The following is a 19,486-nucleotide window of genomic DNA, read 5'->3' as shown; positions in this document are numbered from 1 at the left end:
GTGCTATGGGTGCAATGGGAACTTGACACGGCCTGGCTTTTGTTTTGGCTTTAATTCCTGGAATCTGACCAGCCCTTCAGAAAGATTGTGTTGGTTCTTCCAGTTACTTCCTTGTTCTGGAATTCACTTCCTGCGTTCGTGCCCTAGGATTTCCTCCAACTTTATCAAACCTAGCCCGGGGTTACTTTACACTGGGATTAGCCGGTGAATTACCTCACCAAATGACCAGGTTCACTTTCAAGCAGGGAATATTAATTCATGGCTAACGATAACACCTTGTAAACATTTCAAACTAGCTAGCCCATGCCAAAGGTCCTTTTCTTTTTCCTTCTTGAGCATTCAAAACTAATAACGAGGGATGTTAAAGCAGTGGAAAAAAATATTAAAACCAGAGGCTATTTTCTTCTAACTTGCTTTATTGGTGGCGTTAGGTTACACTATGATACTCGAGGCGTTTTCAAATCCTCCTGTGCCGTTCTGCTGCTACTTTCCAGCTGTGTCTCTGCACAAAACCAACAGTTTCTGGACGGCCGCTCCCACGCTGTGCCCGGCTCACGCTCTCACAGAACGCCCTGAGGCAGTCGGGAACGGCGGGCGCTCCCCTCGGGCGGCGCGCAAGGCACGGCCCCGCACAGCCCCTCAGGGCCGCCCCCAGCGGCGGGAAGCGCCGCCCGCCCGGTCCCACCCCGCCCCGCCCCGCCCCGCCCCGGCGCCGCGCTCGCCGTCGTCCCTTCCGCGGCCGATCCGGGCCCTGCGCCTGACGCCACGGACGCACCCAATCGGCGGCGGCGCCGGGCCCGGGCCCTCCCCCCGGCGGCTCCCCACAGGGCCGGGCCGGGCCGGGAGCGGCGGCGGCGCGGCGCTGACTCAGCTCCGGCGGCCGCCGCCGCAAGATGAACATCATGGACTTCAACGTGAAGAAGCTGGCGGCCGACGCGGGCACCTTCCTGAGCCGCGCCGTGCAGGTAGGGCCGCCTCGCGGGGTGGGGCGGAGGGGGCACCGCCGTGACTGGGCTCCGTGAGGCCGTCGCGAGGCGTTGGCCTGGGGACAGCCCCGTGCTCCTGCGGCTCCGTCGGGGGAACCGGGGCTCCGACGGGACGCGCCGGGGCTGCTGGCTGCCGAGCTGGGCTGGGCTGGGCTGGTTCGGGGCTCGTTGGGCAGCCTATTGTTTCTGAGTCGGTTTTCCCCTTTCCTCGCGCTGAGGGTACTGTAATTGGCTTTTGTTCCTTCGCCGCTGCCTTGAGCCGTAAGCCTCTTTCTTTACGTAATCAAACCTGAGCAGATTTCCTGTGGGGAGGTGGAGGTCCGAGCAGAGCGCAGTAATTCGCTGTGGTTTCTCGTGGTTTTTTCCGTGGGTCACGGTCAGGTTTGGCACGGGATTAAAGCGGTTATCTGGTGTGATCAGGCTGGTGTATTGGCTTAAATCTCCGTGTTCGAGCAGAACCGGCAATCAGCAGCACAGCAGAGCGCTGAAAATACGAACTCATCAGGAAACACTGTTACTTAGATTGAAATTAACTTCAAGTAGTAGTTGTGGCTTTCCTTTGTGATGGAGCTCTTTCCATGCCCACCCCCCTCCCCGGCTTCTGTCACGGCTTCCCAGCCTGTCTTCCTTTCCAGCCTCCGCCCCTTTAGCTTTTTTTGCTGGCCAAGGGAAAAAGGGACGTGAAGTTCACCCCTTGTTGCAAGAGCCTGTGATGGGACCTTGCGATTTTTGTCACTTTCTCCTAAAATGAGATGCGTAATGAAGCCCCTGAGGGGGAGGAGTGAATCCTTCACACGTTATTGCAGTCTGAGTCGCTAATGCTGGGTGCGCTACTGCTGCTCCTCTCGTGTGTGTGTGTGTGTGTGGGGGGGGGGGGGGACACTGGCTATGGGAGGCCTACAGATGAGATTGAGAGGCAGCCTGTTTGTGGATTCGCTTTTTTATGTTCAGTTATCATTGGATAACATGGTGTAATCTGACAGTAGTTGCTTTGATACTAGAAACAAACAAACGAATGAAACAGTTCAGCAGCATAAAAGGGTATGTAAAAAAACCACTTGACTTCCATTTCAACTTACTTCAGCCATCTTAAAAGACAGTGAACACCTTGTTAGTGTTTCACAGGCTTTTCTGTTCAACGGGGATTGGGACTAACGAGCACCTGATGCTTATGTTCCAGAAAACCTTTTTATCTGTGAATATTCCATATTCAGGCTGCTATATTCATTTCTACATTCCTTATCTATGGCGAAGTTCCTTTCTTCCATCGAGTAGCAAATGCTTTGAATGACTTGTTCTCAGTGAATCTTGCAGCAGTTCCAATTTGTGGAGCAAAGCAGAAAATGAGTGTAGTATTTGAGGTAAAATAAATAATGCTACAGAGTGTAGTAGTAGGAATGTGTTGTTCCTCTTGCCAGGCTCTGTAATTGACAAGCTGCGTGTATAGCAGATGGGAATGAGTTGGGCTTTTCCTCTTTAGTAGTAGGAATGCTTTTATTGTCCGTGACTTCTACCTGAAGTTAGAGGCTCTCTTGATGTAACTTCTAGGAATTTTGCAGTGCAACCCCAAAATGCCATTGGGGCCACAGTAACCCAGTTGTTTGCAGAACAGTACACTTTCCTTCTCTGTAAGCTGGTCACCTTCAGGCAACCTGTGTGTATATTTGGAATTTAATAGTGATAGCTTGATAGGTATCTTGCTGATGTGACTTGCTACAGAAGGCCGTTCTGGAATCCATACTGTCACACTTCTATTTTCCATATGGTCTGTATTGCTTTTTTTTTTTTTTTTTTTTTTCTTTAAATGGGTACAGGAAGTCTAACATGGAAGCCCTCACTGCAAAGTAGAGTTCTGAAAATACTAAGTGTAAAAGGCCATTTTGTAAACAAATACAATTCTTTGTAGTTAATCAAATTCAAAGCCATTTTATATTGTATTCTAATGAATCTGTAAAACCTTTTTGAGAACTGCTTACAGTGCTTGATGTTGCTTTAAGGAGCCTTTTAAACAGTAGTAGTAGCAGGTCCGTACCTAAATTCTATTCCTTCCCTATACTGCAGGTGAACTTTCTTACTAAGGCAGCTTACTTTTATGTACAACCCGAAATGTTGCAGCATGCCTCTAGACTTCAGATGTGCGTACTATCAAAGCTGGTTTTGTTCTAAGTGAAGTGGAAATTAAAACAAACTTGGACAACGCGGTTTTATTTGTATTATGTTCTCGTGTTTTACTGGGAGTTTATTCCACCTAAGAGCTTACTAAGAATCATGTTTAACAGTTGGAGTGCTTCTAGTATTGCTTTCTTAACTGGAAAGACTGTTAAGGATTTAATTCTAAACCAGGTTCTTCTGAAAATGCCTGCCTTTGAACAGGCTGTCAAGTGATGAGATCATCATCATGCGGAACCACCGATCCGAGGAAAGTCAGGCCAAGCCCTTAGTTCCGGTTTTGTTTTGTTCCATGACATGAAACATGTCTTCCTTCTCCTTCTCTCCCAGAGAACTGGGATTGAGGTATGAACTGGTTGTGAAGTAATAAGACTCTACATGAATTTAATATCAACTGAAATGAATCATCTGCTGTATTTATTTAGCTAAATGAAGTTGCGTTGGATTTCATTGAAAATACAGATTGGAAGAGAACTCGGGAGGTCAATGTACTGTTTCTGTAAAGCTTAACAGGATCAGTTTTATCTAAACAGTTGCTAAAGCATTTGTCTGACTTATTCTAAAATGTGTCGTGTGTTTCCCACCTCTCCCCCCCAGTGTATATTCCACAACTTCCCAGGACAGTCTTATTTTAAAATTCAGTCCTTGCCTTGAAAGCTTTCTCTCGTGGCTGATTTGAATCATCATACTGAATTTTGAACCCACTGCTTCTTGCCCTGTTTGCTGTAGACAGGATAGCACTCTTTAAATACAGTGAAGGTATCTGCAGTGAGAATCTGTCACGTCTTCAGCTTTCCCCATGGGAGAAGGAACAGCCTTAATTACAAGGCTGAAGTAATCTCGTAGCTGCCTCTGTTACCTCTGGACTCTCTTGGCTCTTATTTTCATGAGCACTGTGCAAAGTTGGACAAAATGCTTCAAGTGAGAACTCTTGGTAGCAAGAAGAGGAGGTAGAGCAGATTTCTTCATAATGTTGTAAATTACCCTCCTCTTCTCAGTGTGAGTAAAAAGCCCCCCCCCCCCCTTTTTTTTTTTTGCTGATAGTAATGGTGCATTGTTGAACTTAACTTTCAAATCTATCCTTAGATTTTCAGTGGTCTGAATAACGTGATGTGCAAATTATGAGAATGAATAGTTACTGTCTTAAACTTGCACTGGGAAACTATTTCTATGAATTAACTGTTTTCAACCTGTTTGACTAACCATAGTTCACAGAAGAAAAGCTTGGTCAAGCAGAGAAGACTGAACTGGATGCTCACCTGGAGAACCTCCTCAGCAAAGCAGAATGCACTAAGCTGTGGACAGAGAAAATAATGAAACAAACAGAAGTGTTATTGCAGCCAAATCCAAGTAAGGAGTCCTTTTTTTTTTTTTTTTTTTTTTTTCAACTTTTGAATTCATAGCCTTGTCAGTGTCAATGTTTACTGGCATAGGTATTGCCTAAATTATGACTAACTACAGCAGTTTTAAAGGCTGCAGTTACAGAGGGGCACATCTTGAAGAGCTACTGGGAATAGGAGGTGCTGTACCAATTGCTTTCTTCCTGTTCTTCTATAAGAACTGTAAGAACTCTAAAGTCTGTAAGAACTCTAAAGTTTTTCATGCAGATGCAGTGGCTCAAGGAATTTCATTGCTCTATTTCATTATATTAAGCTTCCTGCATAATACAAATCATCTTGAAGCAGGCAAGATGAACTGAAATGTCCGTCTCTAACAATTCCTTTACTAAATACCTATGTTCTCTAGATGCTGGGTCTTCCGTAGCATCTAGACTTCCCCAGCTTTGTGGTTTTCTGTGTGTGGTACTTCTTTTGGTTTGTATTTAAGGAGAAGTGTTTAAGGTAGAGTGAAGATTTCTGGCCAAATTTTTAAAACCCCATTACAGGAGGGAAACAAAAAGTATAACTTTTTACTTTCATGGAAGACTAAGAAACTCTTGAAGCAAGCGTGATAAATGTGGAATATAGGTAGTCTCCAAGAACAGTATATTCAACTTCACATTGTTTGCTTAATGTTGAGTTTGAATGTCTGGGTTTAGAAATTCTGCATTCTTTTTCCTTTTCATTTGTTTTCTTTTCTACTTGTAAGTTGTGTTTTGAGTGACAGTATTTTAAGAACACTTTCTTTTTTTAGATGCCAGGATAGAAGAATTTGTGTATGAGAAACTGGACCGGAAAGCACCAAGTCGTATGAATAATCCAGAGTTATTAGGCCAGTATATGATCGATGCTGGTAATGAATTTGGCCCAGGAACAGCCTATGGTAAGTGAAAGCAGCAAATGAAGGGGAGAGGGGGGAAAATGCACAGATCTCCTCTTTCCTAAACAATGTAAAATTATATTTCTCATCTTCCTCTAGGAAGTTACCTTTTTGTTACAAAAGTGTTGTCTGAGAACTCAGTCTTGAGGCTTTGTTGAAACATACTAATGAGAACTGTATTCCTAATGTACTAACTTGAGCTTCCTTACTTAACTTACAGCAAAACTTCCAAGTATTGTTCAGTTAATGTACAAAAGCTACATGCATGAAGTTGGAGTTAATCATGGGAGTGAGAAGAGAAGCATTTTCTAGTAGCTAAGAAGGTGTTTTCCTTGCTATCAAGTACTCGTCTAATTACTGTGGTACAAGGGAAGGAAGTTGTTAGATTAATATAGAGATTACAATATCCAATCCTAACATAGGTGTGCACAATGGCATTTCCATATCTAATGCACCTTCTACAATGCTGTATCTATATGTATTGAAATCTGGCCTTCTCCTGTGATTGATATTAATATAAAACAAGAAGAATTAGCATTATTAGGTGATTCTAATGTATTTTGAAAGTATCTACTATGGTGTTGGATTGTCTTTCAAACTGTTGGCTTTGATTCTTGTTCCCATAGTAACTTGTTTTGATAACCACCTGCCTGAATTGCTATGAAACTATCATATTTTCTCATTTACAGGAAATGCACTCATTAAATGTGGAGAGACACAAAAGCGAATTGGAACAGCAGACAGAGAACTAATTCAGACTTCTGCTATAAACTTTCTTACTCCCCTAAAAAACTTCATTGAAGGAGACTACAAAACTATTACTGTAAGTTGAAGCGTGTGTTCTTCAGCGTTTCAAAATGACTGGAAGTGTAAATCTCTGAAGTGGTAGATAACTGTGCACTATTGGTTTCCTCAAACTAATTTAGAAAAGGTCAGATAAAATTGTGCCCTTGTATTTTCCTTCCTTTTGACCCATCAAAATTCTGAAGTCTTGCTTTTTATAACTATTGTACTTCAAAGGTACATACCTTGAGTATAAACTGTGTGAGAATAGTTAGGAGCTAATTCTGCTTCTTTGTTCAGCTGGAGAACGCTTTTTGTATGTGATACTGGGGTGGGGAGAAGGGATTCAAATAGACAGGATTTTGCTTTTGGATATGTACTTTATCTCATGAACTAACCTAACTTGCTTTCAGAAAGAACGTAAACTATTACAAAATAAAAGACTGGATTTGGATGCAGCAAAAACCAGATTGAAGAAGGCAAAAGTTGCAGAAGCTCGAGCCGCAGTAAGTAGTATTTTAAACCTGTCCATAACTTTCACACTTGTTATAAATAAGTCTGACTTCTTGGTTAGGTTTCCAGTACTAGCTTCTTGCCATCCCTTTTTTTTTTTTTCTAGACGAGATAATTTACTAGAAATGTGTCACAAGGAAATGGAAGTGAATTGCTGATCAAGATATTAGTCTTTTATTTTTAGGTTTCCGTTCAGTTGAATTTAGTTGATCCAAGTAAATATTCTACCTTTGTTCACTACTAGATGAGCCTGTAGTGCCAAAAATAACTTGCTACTATCTGCCAGACATTTGAAAGTATAAATCACATCGCGTCTTTAGGAAATCTGTGATGAAACACCTTTGTCATGTAATAAAACTAAAATAAATACCAGGATTTAGATTTTATTTATTTGAATCTTTGCAAGTGTTGAAGCATACATACAATCCCAATTTACATACTCATCTAGACTTAACGTCACTATATCAAAATTTTGTATTTTCTTGCTTCACATAACAAGACTCAAACTTGCATCTCTTAACCATTGTCACTGCCTTAACTAAAAAGCTGAGATATCTATAAATTCAGTATTTTAAGTAATGCAGACTAGTTAATCAAATGTATGCAATTTCAGCAGCATGTGCTTGAAGTATTTTCACAACTATCTATTGACTGAAATTGCAACTGTTAGTTAAAGAAACGATGGATACTGACGTGATTTCCACCACCCCACAACCCTCTGCCTTAGGGGTTAGGGCATTTAGTGTAGTAGGTTTTACGCACTTAGATTCTGAAGAAATAAAGATAGTTTAAATGCCCAGGAATAATGTGTGTGGTGTGTAGCATGAAGAGGCAGAAGTGGGACTCTCAGACTTTGCTGGTGAATAGATCACTGTCCTAAAGACCTCAGCATCATTGGTGTGACTAAGCTGCACAGATAAAGCACCTCACATCTTTGGGGTGGTAATCACTTCTTTTTTAAAAAAAAAAAAAAAAAAAAAAAGAACAAATACATCTGCCTTACAGTTCTGCCTCTGTCAATCCTCCGTGTCATGCATGCTATCCCTATGTATTTAAACTGTTGATAGGTTTTTAGATCCGTGTACACATTTTCCCCTGTGTTATGTTAATTTTATGCAAAAAGTTAATTTTCTGCTCGTCAAGCTTTCTGTAATTAGTAAGATTACCAATGGAGTGCAGAGCAGGTTATTAGTCATCTTGCATTGAATAGAGAAGCAATGGATAATAAACTATTCCTTTACTTGGATTTTTCCAAAGTTCCCTGTTCCCCAAAACCTCCCTCAAGAAAAAAAAAGTTTTGCGTATTATCATGGTAGCAGGTATATTCTGTACTTCTTAAATAGAAATACTGTGAGGAAATTGTTCCTGCTTAGTTTACTATTAAAAGGAAGGTTCTATATTGAGTTTATTAGTTCCATCAACAGTGTAATCATCCAGATCTGCATGCTTGGACAAAACTATTGACAGTTGCTGCTGTTGCTACTTAACCAGTCTTAAATATTCTTATAGCAAGTAATTCAGTTTTACTCACAAGTAATTTTGTGGTGGTAGAGCATGAAACTTGAGGCTTCTTACATCACTACCTTGCCTATACTTCAACTTTAATTACATTTTAACAGCAGTATGCCTGTCTGAGAAGCATTGGATTTCAGAGTTCCCAGAGAAGTGAAAAAATTGCATCTATACTTTTATCTGCTGCAATATAGAAAGGGAGGCTAACATGGGTATAGGTGCAATGAAATGGTTTGCCTTTTGCTGGTTCACTTCTTTTTGAAGGAAGATGTCTGACAAACACTGCTGAACCTGATAGGCTAGCAATATGTATTGAATGAAATATTTGTTTCACTACTTTGTCAGGATGGAATAAAGTGTTAAATTAGGATCTACTTTTAAACATTTTTTCCTGTTGTAGATGTATTTGAAGTTATTTTTACCATGCTTATTGTACAACTGAAGTAGCTTAGATCAGTATTTAGAAGAGCTAAATAAAACTGTTTGGATTTCAATATTCAGTTCATAATCTTGCTTAGCTTATATTTGCAGTGTTTGGTGCCAATAATCTGTTCACCTGTTATATTCACTGTTGTAACTTGCTTTTGTCTTTTATCTATGTACTTAAGCAACTAAACACCTCTCAGCCTGAAGAGAATAACATTATGGTAAATGTCTCTTACGTGCTCAACTTGCTGCATGTAAAATGGCTGAAGGTTTGTTGGCCTCCTGTGTTCATTCATTTTCTGTCAAATGGTTCCTCTTGCTATCCTGCTAATTTGGCTTTGTTTCAGACGTTTTCCATTCCAAACAGGGTCTGTAGTTAACTTTATATGTAAGGATACTAAATACACTTCTGATGTATAGCATTAGATGTTTTCATCAGAAATACTTCCGATGATCTGAAAGTATGCAATACTGTGTTCGCATTCATATGCGTTTATTAGTGTAAATCTAAGCTGCAAAGGAATTGATTTTTTTATCCCTTGTGAAATTAGTTTTACCCATTGAAGGGAAAGGAATTATTTTATTTTCATGTTGTTATCATAGGGGTAGGAATAAGTGATGTGAAACAGCCAGGAATACACAGAAATTATTCATTTTCTTCAAGCTGTGTTTTATGAATATCTGGAACTGGGTAATGTCACATATGTGGAGGACTTAGATTCACAATTATGGTGCTAAAACTGTACTTAAAGTGGGGGAGGAGGGCATTAGTAATGTACGACAGTTTGTCCTGACATAGTTCGGATCTGGGATCTGCACAGCATAGTGGTTCTCATTGCAGTAAGTGTTACAGATTTCTCAGTTGTGATCAGGTAAAGGAGCACAGAAGTTTGTTTGTCTCAACTTGCTTCTGCAGCTTTTATGGACATTTCTTCCTACCAAAGTCCTGATTGTGTCATCTTCTTAGAACTGCAGAAATAGTGAGGTTAAAGGACAGCTGCACTGCAAGAGGGGTTTGGGATAGCAAGCTGAAGTAATTAAGTTCTAGAGTAAATTCCTTGCAGTTCTATGACTACTGTGCTATGTGCTCCTATTGAATTCTCTGTGAATTCTCAGTTTGAGAGTATTTTAATAATCTTAGTTTCAATGGAATTCTTGTGAAATAAGAAACTGGTAATGGTATTAGCAAGAGAAATCATTAATTTGTCTGTTTCGGTCTTTATCTAGAGTGGTGTTAAACAGAGAATAGCTTTCCATAATTTGCAGTATTCTAACATACCAAGATAACCAAACTTCATCCATATAGTGTCTTAGTTTTATTCATATCACTTCCTAATCTTAAATCTTTAACTGTAATAATGTTACAAGTATATATTTAAAGCAATCAAGTTCTACATGTCATGTATTTTTCAGTGTATAAACTTATTTATGAATATATTGCAGAGATTAAGTGCTATCTGTACTTAATTTAGCTTCATTGTATATGAAGGGCTTTAGGCAATTAACTTTTTCATAGAGCCTCTCAAATCCCTGTGGAGTTCTGAGGACAGGAAAATAATTAAGACAGCATAGAGTTGCATCTGCTAATAAAGTACCACCAATCTCTAAGTTTTTTTCTTTTTTTTATTTTTTCCCCACACTTTTAATGCTGACTAGATATGGGCTGAGGAAGTGACAAAAGTAAGTAAACAATTTAGAAATGGCAGAATTCTGAAACAATAACTTGTGCTAGTATAATGTAATAAAGGATATTGCATGTTGTTGATTTTGGTCTAATGCTGTTGCATTTCATCAGAATACTCTGGTTCCCTCTAGGGACTTCCAAATTCCAATGGCAATACAAAGTCTGTAGCGTGTCTTATTCTAAGCAATAGTTAGCCAGAAACGGCTTACTACCATATGACTGTCATGTGACAAGACAGACTAGAAAAAGAACTACAAGACCTGTCTCTTAAAAGTTATTGACAAGGTGTCCTGTTAACAATGAACCCTTAAGCTTTTTTTTGAAAATTTTCAGAAAGGTAAGGGTATAGTAATCTAACCTGTCCTGAAAAATGCTGACCATCAGCTTTTACTCAGAACATAAAGCAGTACACAAAATGCTGGAGTGTGTGCCAGAAATGTCAATAAACCCATGTGATGTTGTTGTTTTTTGTTACAGCCCTTCTCCATATTGTCACAAGAGAATGCAGTGCTTAGCTTAAGCAATTGAAATTAGGAAGTAGGCACATCTGAAAAATAACTGGGCTGAAGGGTGGTTCTTCAGCTTCTCTATAACATAAGGGAGACTGAAAGCTTTAAATCATGTCATGAATTATGTACATTTTTTTTAACCATATAGAAAGCAGGTACTATTCAGAACAAACTATACCCCACACATCACACTGAAGAAACCTGGACAGGTTCCTAAAGGCAGCTGGTCAGTTACTCTCATGGACGTTTCGTCCTCTTACAGCTTCCTGTTCTCATGTGTTTACTTACCTGGCAGGAAGAAAGAAAATGTTAGTAACTTTTTTAGGAGAACTGGAAGGCTAGCCTTTTTATCTCCAAATAGTTTACATATTACTTTGTTGTTTTTGTAGAGGAAATTAAGATATTGGTTATACAGAAGGGAATGCTTTTCTTCCCCTCTTGGCTATCAGAATTGCTGTTCTCCACTGCTTGTTCTTTCGTTTCTCTTGGGGACTTCCAGATGGATTTCACTGATATCAATACAAAGATTTAATAGGAAAATTCCAAGCAAAGTTTCTTGCCTCAGAAAACTTGGAAAATGTAATTAGTTTGTAACTTGATACACATGATCTCTCAGTTTTAAGTAGGAAACACACAGTACCCTATAGCTGCTTTCTCACTGTGCTTGATTAATGTGTAAGCCTTCACAGCTGCGGTGACTTAGATGAAAAATGTTTTCTTGAGTAACTGTTATTCTTCTGTGCTTATTTCTGAGATTAAGATCCTTCCACATGGCTTTCCATTTTGATTAGCATTAATGCCATGCAAGAACAAAATGTTTGCAACCACATAAAAACCTCAGGAAACTGGAAAAAAATAGCTTCATGAAAATATATTTCCCTACTTCATTGTGTTAAGAAGAGTAACTGCTCTATCTTGGATTTAATGCAGATTTCCCCCTTGGGTTTCTTTCTGGAGAATAACAGAAGGAACTAAATGCATATAAGCACTGAGGCAGGGTAATAAAGATTCCAGGACTGAGGACATTCTGTCTTGGAATAGTAAGTCTTAAATATTACAACATAGATTTCTCTGTATTTGTGTCTTTTGAGTACTGTTCTTTTTTTTCCAAAATACTGTGAAGTAATTTGGTTTGTGCTAGATTAAGTCCTTTAAAACTACTATGATGCTGTTTGATCCAGTTAAAAATCCTTGATAGGTAACGAGGAAAAAAAAAAAAGGATTTAAGTATCAAAATTGAATCCAATCATCTTAATAGAAATTCTACTCTATTTAGGATTAGAACATTTGATATAGTCCAGATACATTTTTTTTTTTAAGACACCTCAATTCCAAACTCCAGAAATAGTTTTAGTAGATTGGTGGTTAGTATGCAACATTAATATATGATATATCCTGTTAATCCTGACACAGAATTACGTCTGGCTGATTGTTGTGTGGTTGTCTGGCAAAATGATGTCAGGTTTACCCTAAATATCGGAGTAGAGCCATGTCAACTTGAAATATGGAAAAAAATCACGCTCTCCTTGACTGCCACTGCTGTGCTAGCAGAACCTGTGGTTTAGACACTGTTGTGCTGATGAATACTTGGTTTGTTATTGGGAGAGGTGGGGTAATACTGCTGGCAGAAAAATGCCCTCCTTTTGCATATGTTGGATCTATGTGGTAGGTATCGGATGTTAAAGGTGTTTGTCACATAGGTAGTGTCTTGATGGTTCTGAACCTAGAAAGCAATTATTTATTTTTGTGTGGTGAAGATCTGCAAAGAAAAAGCACAGGATTCAAACACCTAAACATGTGATTAAATGCATTTGTATGAGTAGCTCTGAATAAAATTGGACTGTTGTGGTTGAAAAGTGTAATAGAGTGCATTGTGCAAGTACCTAATATGCATACTTGCTTTTAGTCTGAACAGGAAGTACGAATTACTCAGAGCGAATTTGACCGTCAAGCAGAGATTACCAGACTTCTGCTGGAAGGAATCAGCAGCACACATGTGAGTACACAAAAGGGGGGAAATACAGTTAAAATCCAGGCACTTCCTTTTACTGTAGGTTTTTGTTGTTGTTTTAAACTACTTGGGAACAGTGGGCTACTAGGTTTTGCTTTACTGCCTTAAAAAGTATCCCACAGACACTTTTTTTTTGTATTATACCTTAGTATCCAGTGAATTTATTCTTAATTTTCTGTTTACCTTGAACTCAGGTGTTTTCATTTTTATCCTTTCAATTTAGCTTTCCATTTACCAGATCAGATAAAAAAAAAAAAAAAAAAACATGCTAAAATATCCTGTTGTGGAAACAATATTAGGTAAATGGCGTGATTGTTGGACAGAACCTATTTTTTTGTGCTTGATTAAGCTGATTTGTGATGTTTTATTGTAGTTACCTGCTAAATAGGCACCTGCACAGTGCCTATGTGGAGTAAATCCTTTGTCCCAACGTTGGCCTTACCAATGTGATAAGTAGGCTAGTCTTTCTGATGCAATCTGAAGTTCTTGCAGGCTAAGAACTTGAATTCCTTGCTGTGTTATAGGCACATCATCTTCGCTGTCTGAATGATTTTGTTGAAGCTCAGATGACCTACTATGCACAATGTTACCAATATATGTTGGATCTCCAGAAACAACTTGGAAGGTAGTAATGCTGTAAAAACTTCAGAAAACTTCTTATACAGTTTCTCCATTCAAATTTTTCTTTACCAGCCAGTCTGTCTTAGGGCTATTCCAAACCATATTATTTAGGTGAGCATATGCACTGAAGGGTTGTCTGTACTTCAAAGTTTACTGTAGTGGCTGTTTTAAAGAACTGTCTCTAAAGTATCTTTGCTTTTGTTTTTCATGGAGAGGAAGTAAAAACAAAAGTGTTTTTAATTCTTGTCCTTTTCCTGACTTGCTACTTCCTGTGGCATTTGATGTCCTTTCCTCAGTTTGTTTAAATAGATAGTTTAAAGACTTTTCCAAAAAATCTTTAATCTGTTTTTTAAAGAAGCTACGTCTTTAAAGCTACATTGCACTGAAAGAAGTATGCAATCTTAAAATTTGGTAGCACATGAATGCGAGTTTTAGAACTGAAGCTTGAGAATAAACATTCACTGAAATAAGGACAAGTGCCTCTTATATTAAAGAGTAGGTGAAGTATATTTACACAAATATTTTGAGAAGTTGTTTTTAAAATTTGTACTCTTATCCTAGTTTACTTGCCTAACAGAAAGTTTTAAGCATGATAGGTTTAACCTAAAGAACATATTTGTCATTAAAATCTCTTGCTTTAGGATGTATAGCATATTTAGAACAGCTGTCTTTGTTTAAAATGTATGTAAACTGCTACGAGGTATAAAAATAGTATATTTGAAGAAAATACTGCCTCTAGGAAAACAGAAGGATATATCTTTATGTTGCTATGATCTTATTAGTATTTTAGATAAAATTATGACTGCTAGAAGACCAAAAGCTTGGAAGCTTTTAAAAATCCCAGGTTCCTCAGTCAGACCACTTAAGTTTATTTGCTTATGTGGATTAAAACAGACAGGTTCTCAAGTTGCACTCCTTGCTTTGGAAGAGTTTCTCATTTTATAAGTACGTGGTGGGTAGTATTTGTGGTAGCTATTGGATTAAGTAGGTGAACAGGGTATGTGAGATGTTCGTCTCATGTTACACACAGGCAGATATAGCCACAAAATAAATAGCCTAGGCAGCTCAGTTAGGTTTTGGTTGTATTTGCAAGCACTCTCTCAGTTAAAAAGGGATGTGAAGTGCTGGGTTACGTGTGCTCTTTTCACACATCTCAGAACAACGCTGTGCCATATCCTCACATGAAAGCCAAGAGCTGTGAGGAGCTATTTTTGTTTCGAGATCTTTAGTGAACCAAAGGTGTGCCAGCTCTAAGTGGGATAGTTACTTGAAACAAAAACTTGGTTCCCAGAGTAGATGCATATTAAATGTTTTATCTGGCACAGAATCTAGGGCATAAACCCTAACCCAGTTCACATTGAGACTATTCAAGTTCCAAGGCTGACCACTGATTTTGCAGATGTACTCTCCAGAGTCAGTTGTGGGCAGGGTGAGAAGAAAACTTTCACTCAGTTCTCTTTAAGTAAGTAGACATAGTTTTATGGATGTTTTTCTTCAATGCAGTGCCAGCTACTTATCCCTCTACTGCATTTTTCTTCTGAGTGGCTGCTTAAAGAATCAAATCTCCCAGGTTAAAATCAGTATTTTTTTTTTTTTTGTTTATTCCCTGTATTTAACTAAACAAATCTATTTCAAATATCCTAGTACTCTGGCTTTTTTTTCTTTCTGACAACTGCTTTTGCTCTGAATTTTCTCAGCTTCCCTGACAGTCAAGCCTAAGTTTTGGCAGCATTTAGTCTTCCATCTTACCCTTTACTATTCCACACGCTGTGAAACTCCTACTAAAGTGCTTTAAAAAAAATTAAATCTCAGACAATCTCTATACAGCTGAAGAATTACAGTAATGTACCTCCATAGAGCTTTGCAAAAAGTGAGACTTAATGCTTTACTGATTGACCAGGTGGTTAGAAAGTCTTTAGTTTTCTTCTCCACTAGCTGTACAAACCAGTGACCTTTCAAACTGAGCGGAATGATCCACAAGTAATTACTGTGTTAACGGAGAATAGGTTTAACAGTATATTAAACAGTTATTTAGTGATATTCAAAAGCAGTTGATTATCCCTTTAAATTTTGAATGCCAACTATGATAATAATAAATATGTCACAAGGCACATCTGAGTTATCCCTATGAAAATGCTGTGGTGTTGATTTTTCTCCTTCTGTTTTGCTGATTTGATTTGCTTATTAAAAAAAGTGTGGGGGGGTAACGTGTCCATATGCTGGATTGTAAAGAAAAAGCATCTATGCAGAAGGACTGATGAGGAAAGTTGTGTGGAATTGATTGACTAGTTGATGCATAGACTGGTCAGAAGAAGCGTGGAAGGAAATAGAGCTACAGGCCCACATCATCCTGACTTGGACTAATTCTCCTTGCTGACCCTCACCTTTTTCTGTGTGTCAGCTCTGCCGTTTTTCAAAACCGTCACTGGCCTGCTCTTAGGGTATAATCAGATGAGTGTTGGAACAAAGTCAGGCAGTGAGGAATGACTGCATCAACTACTAAATGAGTTTTGTCTGCCATGGAACCGTATCGCAGGATGCAGGGCAAAGTGAAATAAGATGGTAACACAGTCTTACAGTTCATCATTCACAACCATGCAACTCTATCCCCTTTATCCCCCACCCCAAAATATGTTGCTCTCTTGCTCTTCTTTCTGCTCCTTCCACTTTTTAGACAAGTTGTTCTGTCCTTTCTGTTGTATCACCTCTGTGTTGCAACACTTTTTTGCCATCAGTTCATATATATGTATATGTATTTACTGGCTTAGCTTTCAGTCAGGTTAATGAGTGGAATTGACTTTATGGAAGTGTCTGGCAAGCACTACAGCTGGCAAAGAACAAGCAGTAATCTGATCTAGAAAGGAGGGCCCTGAGTTGATTTAAGTTCATCCTTACTGTTAAAAATATTTTTGCTTTATAACACGCAGCTAGCTGGATCAACAAACCGATTTAGACTACAAAAACAGCTGTCTTTTTTTTTTTTTTTTTATTCTTTCAGAGGAGGGCTGTGTTTTTAACCTATATTATTTCCCTGATCTGGTTCACTAACACAAACCTTTGTGTAGCCATATAACTAAGGAATTAGCAGGAGGGGGTGAAGGTTACTCTTACTGGCAGAGCTGCCAAAATAAATGTTTATTAAAATGAAGTGTGAATTAAGTCTGACCAATAATACTTGCCTATTTTTTTTTAAGTGGCAATGTTTATTTTAAAGTATATTGGTTTGGTTTATACTATGCATTAGGAACAAATCTTCATTTAGGTTTGTACAAATATCAGTGCTTTCCAATTGCTGCTGTCTGCTGCTGTCTAATCCATAACTGATGAAGGCAAGAATACTGATTTAGGTGTGAAGGCATGTAGAACCGATTCACCCAGAAGTCGTTTTGTTTTGTTTTTCCCTACAGCTTTCCATCTACTTTTCTCTCTAACAATAATCAGTCTTCCTCGACTCCTGTGCAAAGCATTTCTACTCCCTCAGTTTTGGCCTCAGCTTCTGCTTCATTGCCTTCAGTAAGCAATTCAATAGTTACTTCAGGCATCAGTGAACTGAAGTCATCAAGTGGCAGCAGGAAAGCTAGAGTTCTCTATGATTATGATGCTGCAAACAGCAGTGAGTTATCACTACTTGCAGATGAGGTAAGTTTTCTAAGTATCTCGGTCACTTAAGAATATACTCAGAATGCTTGTGACTATCTAGTGAAGATGTGCTACGTGAAGAAATCTGTGTAGTTGATTTTCTTTTTAATTAAACTTCAATAGCACTCTGAGAAGCTAGCGTCCAGTACCTGTATACCCTGATGTTCTATACTGAGAGTTAACATCTGTTACACCTGCTCAGCTTGCAAGAAGAATTTTCTAGATAATCAAGGTTCAACTGTTCAGTCTTCCTTTTAACATACCTCTAACACTGTTATCAATATAATTAGTCTTTCAAACATGAGATGTTGCATTTTGAGAAGAATATGGAAGTAAAATCACTTCTGGTTTTGGTGGTGTGGTGGTAGTGCTGTGCTTAATCCTCTTCTAATTGAATTCTTAATACTTGAAAGTCAGAAAGCCTACAGAAAGCAGGCAAAGATATAAAATAAAGTCACCTACTTATGTGACTGTAGCTGAGTGAAGAATAACGTCCGCAAAAAATGTTATAACTTTTTCATGTGTGCATTACTTACATATTTTTATTTGACTTTTGTCTTACGTAGACAGTGACTTAGATGGAAGCCATGGCCTCAGATTTTCTGTTAAGGTGTAGCCCATCAACATCACCTGTCTTTCTGTCATGTACTTGAAGATCCAGGGAACTTGCTTTTAGGTTGCCTGTTGATGGAAAATATACAAGATACATGGATTTAAAAAAACAAACAAACTAACTAACTAAAAAGAGTAACAGTAATTAATAAAAACTTCATAAAAAAGGTGAAATATTTGAAATATGCTACCATATTTACTTCTTTTCCATGGACCAATGAAATAATTTTTATGAGCACTAGATTTTTTTTCTGTAGATACTCAGATGGTTAGTTTACCTTGGTTAATCCTGTTTCTAAGACCTTGTAAAGACTAAAGACTTTTTTTCCTAGGCAATTATTAGATTATAATGATGTGTTTCTGTTTTTTAGGTGATAACAGTGTATAGTATCCCGGGCATGGATTCAGACTGGCTGATGGGTGAAAGGGGAAATCAGAAAGGCAAAGTGCCTATTACTTATTTAGAACTGCTAAACTAAATGGCTGGCCTGAGTAAAGACTGTCAATTATGGTGACACCATATTTATATACAATTAATGTTATGTAAGCAGGTTTAAGTGTCTTCCATGTTTCTTTCTTGAGGGACAAATACCAGCCATTACAAACTGGCTTTTCTGCCAGCATGGTTGCATGGTAAATACTCTATTCAAACTTAATGTGTTTAAAGCTTTTACTTCATGTGCCAAGAACATGTTTCCTACAGATTTGTTTCTACTGAAGTTTTCACTAATACCAGCTTCTACTTTTGAGTAACCTAGATTGAAAGCAGGAGGTACTGTTTTCTACTGAATTTTTTCATTAATGGCAAAGCTTTTCTTCACATAAAATAAACTTATTGTGAACTGATGCAGGTGTAATGCACGTTATTTGAATAATCCAAAACAAACATGAAACGTAAGCCTTAAATAAATCCATATGGGTTTGTTCCCAACACGTGTGGAGTACAAATGTACAAATGTATGGCTATCCACTGAGTAACTTGTGCATTTAATCACCGCTGAAAAATGAAAACAGATGTCCTCTCTGTTGAAAACGTAAGGCAAAATGCTAGTATGTTGAGGTTTTAAACTGCACATAGGTGTATTGACACAAGTTAATGACACACATTCTGACACTTTAATCTCGCTTTGTATTCATATCCTTTAATTGCTTTCCAGAAAAGAGGCTAATTCACTCTGAGTAACTATCAAGATTCTTTCAAGTGCAAATCTGCCTTTATGTTAAATCAAGCACAACATTTTTGCTAACCAAGTATCTACTCATTTAATCTCTCATGAGCATACATTTACATTTTTATTAAAAACTATAATCTGAGTAAAAGTAATCTATATTCACACTTCCTATGCCACAGTTTATTGTCATGTCCTGATTGGGTTGAAGTAATATTATGCTTCTGCTTTGCAAGAGGACCTCCTTTAAGTATGCAGGAGGTAAAAATGCCCCTTACTCTTTCATAAATAGTTTTTTCAGGCTGTAAAATGTTAAAAGGATAGATTGCTCTCAATCTTTTCTGAAGTAGCCGTAGATTTAATTCATCGAATTGGACTGGTTGCATGAGGAGCATAACTTACTTTCCAGTGGAAGGAAATTCCTTCTGTTGCAGGAAGATGTAACATTTGTGGAAGTCAACTTTAACTCTCAGCAGACGCTGGTACTAGGTGCTTAGTTGAATGCTTCTGATCAGCAACTTTAAAATTCAGTGCAAGCAAGTATTGATGAAACTTTCAACAAAACAAATTACTTCAGTGGGATGAAATTTGTT

The 19,486-nt window shown here is 38.3% G+C and overlaps 1 protein-coding gene across 6 annotated transcripts; it reads left to right on the top strand.

Annotated features, from left to right (window-relative positions):
- Window positions 1-768: 768 nt before the first annotated feature.
- SH3GLB1 (SH3 domain containing GRB2 like, endophilin B1) lies at window positions 769-18,570 on the top strand. 6 transcript variants are annotated; one of them, XM_084527574.1, is made up of 12 exons: window positions 823-965; window positions 3,330-3,500; window positions 4,364-4,505; window positions 5,289-5,417; window positions 6,104-6,237; window positions 6,611-6,703; window positions 8,831-8,917; window positions 10,305-10,328; window positions 12,748-12,837; window positions 13,377-13,477; window positions 16,881-17,112; window positions 18,096-18,570. In XM_084527574.1, the coding sequence occupies exons 2-12, from the start codon at window positions 3,453-3,455 to the stop codon at window positions 18,201-18,203; spliced, it is 1,188 nt and encodes a 395-aa protein (XP_084383700.1). In that variant the 5' UTR covers window positions 823-965; window positions 3,330-3,452; the 3' UTR covers window positions 18,204-18,570. The 6 variants fall into 6 exon arrangements, with proteins under 6 accessions (XP_084383699.1, XP_084383701.1, XP_084383702.1 ...); XM_084527573.1 differs by lacking the exon at window positions 3,330-3,500 and having other exon boundaries at window positions 769-965; XM_084527575.1 differs by lacking the exon at window positions 3,330-3,500 and having other exon boundaries at window positions 770-965; window positions 8,831-8,869.
- The last annotated feature ends 916 nt before the right edge of the window (window positions 18,571-19,486 follow it).

This window comes from Aythya ferina (genome assembly GCF_964211825.1).
Source record: "Aythya ferina genome assembly, chromosome: 8".
NCBI lineage: Eukaryota > Metazoa > Chordata > Aves > Anseriformes > Anatidae > Aythya > Aythya ferina.
The sequence above is the reverse complement of the archived record's forward strand: the minus strand, read 5'-3'. Positions and strand labels throughout refer to the sequence as shown.